Source organism: Anabrus simplex, chromosome 4 (genome assembly GCF_040414725.1).
Source record: "Anabrus simplex isolate iqAnaSimp1 chromosome 4, ASM4041472v1, whole genome shotgun sequence".
NCBI classification, from domain to species: Eukaryota; Metazoa; Arthropoda; class Insecta; order Orthoptera; family Tettigoniidae; genus Anabrus; species Anabrus simplex.
In genome coordinates this window covers 211,881,791-211,893,401 of record NC_090268.1, presented here as the reverse complement: position 1 = coordinate 211,893,401, position 11,611 = coordinate 211,881,791, and the positions used below count along the sequence as shown (strand labels likewise).

The 11,611-nt window shown below is 44.6% G+C and overlaps 1 protein-coding gene across 1 annotated transcript in view; it reads right to left on the bottom strand.

The window, feature by feature from the left end:
* The window catches only part of LOC136871762 (uncharacterized), a 305,830-nt gene that overhangs the window by 117,034 nt on the left and 177,185 nt on the right, over positions 1-11,611 (bottom strand). Inside the window, exon 18 of the mRNA XM_068227378.1 lies at positions 1,997-2,060. Within this exon, the coding sequence (XP_068083479.1) occupies positions 1,997-2,060 (64 nt within the window). The remainder of the gene's footprint in view (positions 1-1,996; positions 2,061-11,611) is intronic.

Genomic DNA, 11,611 nt, shown 5'->3' with positions numbered 1-11,611 from the left:
GTTTGGAACATAGTGAGTTTACGCTACCTTTGATTAGTACCGCAGCTTGAGAAATACCAAGGTTCTACTTTAATCGCGACATGTACCATTCTGAGGGGCCTTAGACCTGGATCTCTGTGGGTCGTACGACGACCTGAAATAATCCTGGATCTGCACACTGGCCCAAAGGAAAATACGGACCCTTCGATTTATCGGAGGCTCTTCCTGTCCGTTGTCGGCCGCTATCCAGGTTCAGTCGTCGTCTACACGGATGGTTCAAGGACAGATACGAAGGTGGGCTGTGCGTTCGTTGTTAACAATGATAGGTTCCTTTTTGCTCGTCCGGCAACCTGTAGTGTGTACACAGCAGAGCTCCATGCTATCTGTGAGGCTCTGCGGTACACACTGTACAATGCGCGCCGACACTTTCTTCTGTGTACTGACTCCTTGAGTTCGCTCCAGTCTATAGATACCTGTTTCTCTCGGCACCCTCTGGTGCAGCGGATCCAGGACCTGCTGGCCTGGTGTTGGGATGCCGGCACCAGAATCACGTTTCTGTGGCTCCCAAGTCACATGAGCATAGAGGGAAACGAATTAGCAGATCAGGCTGCCAGGGAGGCAGTTACACTGCCCCCGTTGCCTTTCAAGGTTCCAGCAAGTGATATTCGCTCTCAGCTGAGACATCTTGTTATGTCTCATTGGGAGATGGAGTGGCAGGCCACTCCACTTCCCAATAAGCTGAGAGCGATAAAAGGAACAACGAAGGTATGGAGGACTTCCCTTCGGGCTTCGCGGAGGGAAGCCGTGGTATTATGTCGTCTTCGGATTGGCCATGGTATCTTGACTCACTTTCATCTTTTGAAAGGAGAACCCCCTCCGGTGTGTACCTGCGGCGACCATCTTACCGTGGTACACATCCTTACTGAGTGTGTGGACCTGGTCGATCTGCGCCGTAGTCTTAACCTTCCGAGTACAATCTCCCTTATCTTGCGAGATGACGAGCAGTCAGCAGACCTCGTCATCCGCTTTATGAGGGATAGTGGTCTGTTTTATCGTGTGTGATAATGTCCTTTGTCCTAGTTTTTTTGTGTGTGACTTGCGCTTTTATCCCATTGACTTCATTTTAGTTTGTGTTGCGTATTTTAATATGTTATTTTAACGTCTAACGTAAATTATATACTACTAGGCAATGCCTTATTCCTTAGTTTTCCTGTATGTTCTCTTATTTTATTAGGAAATAAGGCATTGCGTATTACATCCACTGATTGTTTTAATCTCATCCATTTTTTCTCCATCACCATTTTTTAAACTATCGTCAGTGGATACTTTTTAATATTTTAAGTGTCATTCATCTCATTCCATTAGGGGCCGATGACCTTTGATGTTAGGCCCCTTAAAACACCAAGCATCATCATCATCATAGACCTGGATTTTGGGCCCCTTTAGACATCAAGCATCCTCGTTTCAGGATTGTGCTTCATGAGTGGGCCCTTGGTCAGTAATGAATTATCTATGATCGTTTTTTAGTTGGATCCACTCCTTTTTTGTTTGCTCGTTATTTGTTGTCGTTTTTTTGTTTTTGGTTCATGTCCATCCATTCCTTCCTCATGACGAATTTTTTATTCTCGTCAGTGGATGATTTTGAATTTTTTGTTGTCCTTTCATTTCGTACCATTAGGGGCCGATGACCTCGATGTTAGGCCCCTTTAAACAACAAGCATCATCATCATCATCATCATCATCATCATCATCAATTTTCACTCTTGAAACTTCCCAATTTTTAAGTTTCCTTGTGAAAGTTAGGCAGACATCGGAGTTATATGTACAGCATATAGAAGGGGTAAAGAATTTCTGGGTATTAATGTTAAGAATAGTCTTTAATATATTTGAAGAAGTAATGGGCATTATAAAATGCTTGATATAAAACTCGATTGTATCGTACTACTTTACACTACCCAGTAAAGTAACTAAAATCCGATGTCTATAACATGAAGATGATATGCAAAATGTTACTCACCTGGGCGCAGGACGGACCCGCAGGTCAGGCCAATAGTGACGAAAATGACAAGGGCGAACTTCATCTGAAAAATGAAACATTAAGTGTCACATTTTCTCTTTTACATTATTACATTTTCAAACATAGTTTATGTATTAGGGTCATTCTTGTGTTCATCCGCCTTGTACATACTGTTGTGCGGGCGATAAATTGAAATCGATTGATTTATCTTGGGGCTTTTAGAAGAACTTCATCTGGAAAATTTAACTTAGTATGTGATACATGTTCTATTTTCCTGAGGTAATATTTATAATCACTCAAACGGATGTGTCAGTACAATTATCCGAGGAATTTTAGCGTTCATCCCTATTAGAAATTACACAATTTTCATCAGTGACTCGCAGATTATATACAGGGTGGTTCTCCAGCTCTTGCGATTTAGTTTTATGCATACCGTCGCGTTTATTACAGTTCTGAAATACGTCTGTCCCTGTCCCTAAGCCGTGGTAATGCAACGAGATGTGCGGTTACGGGCTTCTGCCTCCAGCTTCAGAGCCAGGAAATCAGGATGGTAATTCGTGGAATCAGACACATCTGTGAAGTTACTTGCAAGTTGAGTAGCAACCGAGCGTGGATCAATGACGATATTGCCTGCTAAGAAAATTACTGGTACTGAGGATGGTTCTTGTACTCCAGATATGCGGCACGTTTAGTCCACACTTTGGAAGACGGTGTATGTGACGTCATAGACGACACATTCACTGTCTTTCCCATGAAGCTATATCAAACTTTTCGGATCTGTCGACTAAGAATATCCTTCCATCGGAAACCAACTGTGCATCACCCAAGTAAGCCCCGACGTAAGTTTGCCATTTTCCAGCTCTCAGATTAATCCACATTGTCAGACTTCCAGAATGCGATCGTGAACCGATTGGCGAGCAGTTCAATATGCACAAATGACGTGGATCAAAAATGGTTAACACTCCAAAGTGCTGCCGTTGAGTCAGCTGAGGAAATCATCTGCCACGCGCAAATAAAGAGGCAAGACTGCTTCGCGGACAACAAGGAAGAAATTTTGAGCCAAACGGTAAGCCCACCTATCCCTTCTTCAATATCCATCATCCTGTGTGAAGAAAACTGTGTTTCAAGATCTGAAACAGAAATGTCAAATTCAAATAAGTGAAATGAAGAACAACTGGTGGCAAACGAAAGCTCTAGATCTCTAAAGACTATCTGATGCCAGAGACCTGTGGAATTTCTACACGGGAATAAAAGAGATCTATGGTCCATCTCGGTCTTCAATTGGAACTCGGAAAACAGTTGATGTTGCTAACACTCTTACCGATGGTAGAGATATCATGGAGCGCTGGAAGGAACACTTATCCACTCTTTCAAATCGATGCTCCACTGTTCCCAATGACTTTCTACGGGATGTGCCACAACTCCACTCTCAACCATGGATGGCGATGCTACCAAATTATCAGGAATTCTGTGTGGCATGTGATAAGGCTGAAACCTAGAAAGCATCTGGACCAGACAACTTCCCTCTGGAACTAATTCAAGGTGGAGGCTTTCACCTGAAAACAAGGCTCAATTTAGGAAACCCAGAAGTACCCGGCGATCGCAAAAATGTCAATATCGTTACTATTTTCAAGGAAGGTGACCGTACTGTATGTGACAACTATCGTGGCATTTCTCTGCTATCCATTGTAGGTAAACTTCTCGCGAGGATCCAGCTTAGCCGCCCGCAAGTCATCTCCGAGAGGACTCTACCAGAGTGTCAATGTGGTTTTCGAGCCACCAGAGTACTGTTGGTATGACGTTTTGTGCAAGGCAATTGTAAGAGAAATGCAGAGAACAACAGAAGCTTCTTTATTTTGTGTTTTATGGCCGGGAATAGGCCTTCGATAATGTTCCAAGACTCACTATGTGGGCAGCTCTGAGACGCATTGGCTGCCCTGATAATTTTGTGTTGGGGCCGATGACCTTTGATGTTAGGGCCCTTTAAACAACAAGGATCATCATCATCATCATCATCATAATTTTGTGTGCCTGGTGCAAACACTTCATGATGATATGACTGGACAGATTCTCCATCAAAACAACTTATCCGAACCATTCTCAATCACACTTCGACTGAAGCAGGGCTGCATACTTGCTCCAACTCTGTTGGCCTTGTACCTGGCTGCCATGCTTTATGAAACAACATACAACCCCGGCGTAGAGATTAAATACGGCTTTGATGGTAGCCTCCTCAACTTGGCGAGACTTCACTCGCGAAGACATGCCAGTGTTACAAAATACAGTATGCTGATGACACCGCATAACCGGCTTTTACACCTGGGGAACTGCAGCAGTCATTCACCAGTTTTAAGGATGCATATGACCTGTATGCCTCACCATCAACGCCAAAAACCAAGGTAGACTTGCTCAGGCTGCACCAGAAACTAACATTCCAGAATTTAATATTAGCATCTCAAACACCAACCTAGAACAAGTATAGCACTTCGCTTACCTTGGGGGTATCTTGTCAAAGAGCTGTACTCCAGAACAGGATGTGGAAAACAGGCTTCGTGCTGCCCATGTGGACTTTGGCCGAGTGTCACACAGTCTTCAGTAATAGAAACCTCACCATTCGCACAAAACTAATAGTGTACCAGGCCACGAACCTGCTACGCAGGCGTAGCAGGGGGAGAGGTGATACTCCCACGTGGCGCTTCCCAGGTGGCGGATAGGGGGGTCCTAATCGGCTTGCCGGCGGACTTGAGGGAAATAAAATACCTCTCGCGGACCAAACACACAACCCCTGTGGGTGGGGGGGCTGACGAATAATACACCCACGGTATTCCCTGCCTGTCGTGAGAGGCGACTAAAAGGGACGACCAAGGGATGATTGAATTATAACCATGAAACTACTTTTTATTCGTACCATCACGCGGGGAACACCATGGGTTGCCTGTACTTGCGAGTTGTACCACTATGTTCGGTACGAAATGGGTTTGTGTTTAGTAGTAGTCATGAGCGTGGCCTGGGGGTTTCCAGTACCCGTGCGTCGTACCCATGCGAGCACCACCGCGGGTCTGGGCGTAGCCTGTGAGTTGTACCACTATATGAGTGACACCGTGGGTCTGCGTTGCCTTTGATTAGTATCCACTCTGTGAGGAACACCACAGGGCCCGTTGGACCGGCATCCGTGCCTAGTACAACTAGGTGAGGAAACTCATTGGTTTGCGTTGGCTCTGAGTGGCGTCATTGTGTGAGAAACACCATAGGTCTGCGTTACCTGTACGAAGTACAATACTTGTGAGTAGTACCGTCTTGTGTGGAACACCGTGAGTTTCGCTACTTTTGATTAGTACCCCAACATGCCAATACCATGGTTCTACTTTACTCGCGACATGTACCATTCTGTGGGGCCTTAGACATGGATTTTGCACCCCTTTCGAAATCAAGCATCATCGTGCTTTATGAGTGGTCAGTAATCAATTATGTATGATCTTTGAGTCTGATCCACTGTATTTTGGTTGTTTGTTTCCTTTTTTTTTTTGTCGGGTTCATGTCCATCCATTCATTCTTCATGACGACATTATTATTTTTTTTTGGTCAGTGGATGAATTTGACATTTTTGTTCTTTCATTTCGTACCATTAGGGGCCGATGACCTCGATGTTAGGCCCCTTTAAATAACAAGCATCATCATCATCATCATCAGTGTACCAGGCTGTAATCATCTCTACACTTCCTTATGGCTGCGAAACGTAGACCTTATACCGCCGTGACATCAAAAAGCTGTAGCGCTTTCACCAGAAAAACTACGCTCCATCATGAACACCAAGTGGGAAAACTACGTTCCTGAAGTTGAAGTCATCAAGAAAACTTGTGCTAAGAATTTAGAAGCATTGGTCGTTGGCCATCGCCTCAGATAGGCAGGACATGTGCGCCGTATGAATGACACCTGATTACCGCGACAGATCCTCTATGGCGAACTTGGCTCCGCTTCAAAATCACGGGGCACCCCACTGAGATGTTTCAAAGATCAACTGGAGCACACCTTAAAGATGGCAGAAATAAACCTACAAACCTGGAAAAACTTGCCAAGGACCGTTTATTTTGGCGGCAAGGTGTCTCTGCCTCAGTTCAACACTTCGAACAAGAACGACGCAGACACGAAGATATTAAGCGACAGGAACGAAACTTCGCAAAACCCAGCCACGATCTTCCCCGTCCCTCAGCTGCGCGATGTGTGGACGTATGTTCTATGCAAAATTTGGCCTGTACAGTCACGGGAAGTTTAAACAAAAACTGCTATGAATTGAAGTGAGCTATTAGCCAGGAAATCGTTAAACTCGGAAACGAATAACTGCCGACGACGACGACGAAGACACCATATGGCGATATGGCATCCTTTCTTTCCTTCATCAATGGAATTTCCGATGTAACTTAACGGTTTATGTTGTGAATTTGTTGTCCCGCCACCTCCCGTGGGTTTTCCCAGGTTAGTAGGTTTATTTCTGCCATCTTTAAGGTGTGTTCCAGTTGATCTTTGAAACGTCTCCGTGGGGTGCCCCGTGATATTGAACCGGAGCCAAGTTCGCCATAGAGGACCTGTCGTGGTAATCAGGTGTCATTAATTATTGTTTGGTATCATGTGTTGGACCCCCTGTGGATGGGAGGGGATGAGTACATTCATTGGTAATCCCTACCTATCGTAGAATATGACTAAAAGGGTCATGTGGCCATCGGTCCCCTCCTTAATTTTTTTTATTTTTGACGGTCAGTGGTAGACCGATTTAAAATTCTTGATGTGTGTGCTGCTTGGAGGTTGGCCTCTTCCGTGTGCGACTACGCTCGAAATCCCTACGGTGACCCCGGGAAGCCATTTCGGTGGGGGCGCCACCCACCCGCGCAGAAGCATCCGCCTGACAACACAGGTCCCCGCAAAGCCGAATGCCAGAAGGATATATTTTTATTAATTGTTTATTTTTAAATCAATGCTTATTACTCTGTACACGCTACTGGGTACATGCTATTGCGGGTGATTGAAGGAAGGGAGTCCTAGTACTCACTGCCTCGGTAATTCCCTACTAGGCATCGTCTAACATCGGACCCCGGTCAGTACCTGCTACGACCAGGTGGGTATTGTCGTGGCTCCTTCATTCGGCTACAGAGCCCCTGATCGGAATGCTTCGATGATTTCAGGCATGACTTCTAAATGTCTTCAGCCTTCCCAAGGTGGTCCCCCAACGAAGCATTTAACTTTTGATTCCGTGAGGGATTCAACCTCCTGGGAACAAGCGCAGCGTGAAAGAATGGGATCCAGATTCTGCCGGTTTCCGGTTGCTACCATAATTGATGGGAGTGACTTCAAGCTGGTAAATAAATACCGGTACTGTTTTGTTTAGTTGGAACATAGAAGCTGTCTACGGCAAACTGAACAATCTGGAAAAAACATTCGTAACGGGAGTTTGTTGTTAAAGACGCGCACTGCAGTGCAAGCTGATCGGCTGCTCAAGTGCGACCACTTTGGGATAATCCCGTCAAAGTGGAGGAGCACAACACCTTGAATGGTTAGTGGAGTTAACTTGAACCGCGATCTCGTCTTGAACACTGACGATGATTCGATGGGAGACATGAATTATAGTGTCATGACACACGTCCGGCGCTTTACGCGCAAAGTCAACGGCGAAGACTTTGCCACTGGTGAGTTCATTGTCTCCTTTAACTAGTCAGTGTTACCAGAAAAAAGTCAAGGTAACAATATATCGCTACGATATGAGGCCGTACATCCCGCCTTCCATGCGCTACTATTAATTCCAGAGGTTTGGACATATGGTACTCGTTGCTCGAATCCGTCTATATGTGGTACATGTGTCATAAGAGCCCAAGGCGCGGAACAGTGCATAACTCCTTACACGCGCACTAACTGACCTGGGTTTCATTCACCCCGAGATCGGAACTGTCCGGTATATCTCAGTGAGAAAAAGATCAAGGAGATCAAGACGCAAGATGGTCTTTCCTATCAGGAACCGCGCCGTAAGTTCAATTCTAAAAATGCACCCGCCAAGACACTAGAATACACGAAGATAGCACAGCGTCTTCCAGGCTCGTCGTTAACAACATCAGCAACTGTTACAATTGCTGCGTCCAAGGCGGCTGTTGCCCCGTGTGGGTGGGGGACGCAGATGAAGAATACAACCATGGTATCCCCGGCCTGTCGCAAGAGGCGACTAAAAGGAGCCCAAGGGGCTCTCAACTTGGGAGTGTGGGTTGGCGACCACGGGGCCCTTAGCTGAGTCTTGGCATTGCTTCCACTTACTTGTGCCAGGCTCCTCAATTTCATCTGTCCTGTCGGACCTCCCTTGGTCAACTCTTGTTCTTTTCCAACCACGACGGTATTAGAGCATTCGAGGCCTAGGGAGTCATTGATTTCACGCCCTTCGTGGCCCTTGCCTTTCTTCGTCCCTTACTTCAATTTTCGGAGTGACGGATTCCTTCTTTCTTCTTCTTTTTTCTCTCTCTCTACCCCCTGTGGGTGGGGGACGCAGACGAAAAATACACTCACGGTATCCCCTGCTTGTCGTGAGAAGCAACTAAAAGGGGCGACCAAGGGATGATTGTATTAGAAGTATGAAACTACTTCTGATTATTACCATCACGCGGGGAACACAATGGGTCGCCTTTACTTGCGAGTAGTACCACTATATTAGGTACGCAATAGGTTTGTGATTCGTAGCGACAGTGTGTGAATCTGGATGTGGGTCCTACAGTATCTGTGATTCGTACGCCTTTATGAGCGACACCATGGGATTAGCGACACCATGGTTCTGCCTTACCTATGCTCAGTTCCCACTTTGTGAGGAATTCCACGGGATAGTACGGGTCCCTGTGGTTAGTCCACAGATGTGAGGAACGCAATAGGTTTGCGTTGCCTGCAAATAGCGCCGCAATGTGCGAAACACCATATGTCTGTGTTACATGTGCGCATTACACTACTTGTGAATAGTACTATAATGTGTGGAATACCGCGTGTCTCCGCTACTTTTGATTAGTACTACAACATAACGTATAGCATGGTTCTACTTTCCTAGCGATAAATACCATTATGAGGGGCTGATGACCTGGATTTTGGACCCATTTCGACTATAGGCATAATCGATTCAGCATCGTGCTATAGAAGCAGTCGCTTGATCGGTAACACGATTGTTTTTTGCCAGCTTCTGTGCAAGTGAGGCACTGTGGGTCGGATCCACTGATCGTTTTAAATTCATCTCCGTCCATCCATTCATTCTTCGTCCTCATGCTTTGAATTCTGGTCAGTGGAGGATTTCGGAATTTTAAGATGTCATTTCGTTTCGTCTCATTTTGTACCATTAGGGGCCGATGACCTCGATGTTAGGCCCGTTTAAACAACAAACATCAATCATCAATCTAATACACATAGGCGAAGAACCTCATCGGTTTGCGTTGGCTATGAATGGCACCATTGTGTGAGAAACACCATAGGTCTGCGTTACCTGTACGACGTCCAATACTTGAGAGTAGTACCATCCTGTGTGGAACACCGTGAGTCTACGCTACCTTTGATTAGTACCCCAACAAGACAAATACCATTGTTCTACTTTACCAGCAATAAGTACAATTATGCGGGGCCTTGAACTGTATTTTGGACCCCTTTAGACAACAAGCATCCTCGATTCAGGATTGTGCTTTAGAAGTGGTCTCTAGGTCAGTAATAGTGTTCTTTTGTGTTAGTTTTGGGGTAGAATCCACTGATTGTTTCTATCCATCCCTTCATTCTTCATGCCATTTTTTATTTTGGTCAGTGGATGATTTAAAACTTTTAATTTCTCATTTCATTTCGTACCATTAGGTTCCGGTGACCTAGATGTTAGGCTCCTTAAAGCACAAGCATCATTACCATCAGACACTTCCCCCGGACCAAACAATGTCCATAACCAGATGTCGAAGCACATCAGTGAGGATAGTCTATTATATCTCCGTCGTGTATTCAACCCACGCTGGATAGAGGGTGGGTCTCTGTCTCAGTGGCGACAGGGCATAGTAATTCCTGTCCTCAAGCCTGACAAAAATCCTAAGTGTTACCGTATTTTGGTGGATCAGCAGAGGTGAAAGAAGGTGGGGGCTGGAATTGGTCTAACTACAAGCCCGAAAGATGAATTTTAAAATTTAAATAAAGGTTATATTTTCAACTGATAACAAGATTTAACAATTTTCACTAGGTGAAATAACAAAGAAAAATCAGGGACAATGCCACTTTACAAACGAAAGCACAAGTTAATAGGATATTACAAATTCTGGACTACGGGCCCCAAAGTCTGAGCTCTCAGCTCACAACCACAAATTACCAAAGGACAGAAAACCCCTCATTACATGGAGCACTTGCTCCCAACTTCACATCTCAAGCCTCTCTAAGGCACTTTTACCACAACACCATAAAGAGCTAACCCGCTCTCGATCTTTCGAGCCTATAAAGGCAATAACAGACTATTACACTAAATTGCCATCAAGGCATACCTTATAAAAAAACAGGGGTATCTCGTACCCAATCTACTGGGCCTTAGTGGGCAAATACTAGGTTAATTTAAATGGCACAAAACGCAAAAGGGATGGAGGCGTGAATTAGCACTCCTAAATATACATTTTAAAACCTAAGTGGCGCTAGGCCAATGACACAGGGGCTAATCCCAAGCTAGGGAGGTGACTCGTATGAGAAAACTTTAATACATTAAGGAAGAGAAGAAACGGTTATTAAAACGTAGTCACCTCACCTTCAAAATGAAGGGGAGCTCGAGAGGGTAAAGCACTCTCTATCCCCGCTTTACAGTTAAAGAGATTAGTAGTTTTGACATAGACTAAAATGGGATTTACATTTTAAAAAGGTTGGTTACATATTAAAGGTTTCGAACCTTCCCGCGAGTTAAACTGCTGAGCTAGCAAGATGTTAAATGGCCATTACCTTTTGAAGATCTGTTGCCCGAAGAAAGAGGCGCTTCCCGCCCCTGCTACATATCCACACACTAAGCTAGATGTTATTGAAGTGGCACGGAGACAAGAAAATCAGCAGTTTTTATACCCTCGCGGAAAATTCGAGACCTTTCATGAATGATTAAGACCCGCCCACAAACGTTTATTGGTTAACAGCGAAAGTTACACACAAATCGATGAAGAAACACCTTATTGGTGGGAAATTAATTACAGAAATTTAGGATTTGTAAATTCAAAACAGGCGGAAAGGGAGCTTAATATTGCCAACCCTGAAATGAAAGAACAGAATTTAGTAAAGACAAAACTTATGAATACAAAATTTCTCCAAGAAAGTTCATTCCTTCGCACCAGAGTGCATAATCATAGTTTTTGGTAGATACATCTGTTAGAGAATGTCCACACTTCTTGATCAGCAAAAGCAAATCAAAAACACCCAGAGACATCTTCTGATAACAGTTGAGTTGATTCTGTTTTTAAAGTTCAGAGTTTCTCCCGTAGAGGAGTTTCAATTGGCGCAAGATTTGAACTTGCGTCGTAGAGGTGTACCGCCCGGTACACTAAGTATGCATGAATTTACAGACGTATTTGTCTTACTAACTGTTTGTGTAAGTTATTCGAGAGGATGGTAAAT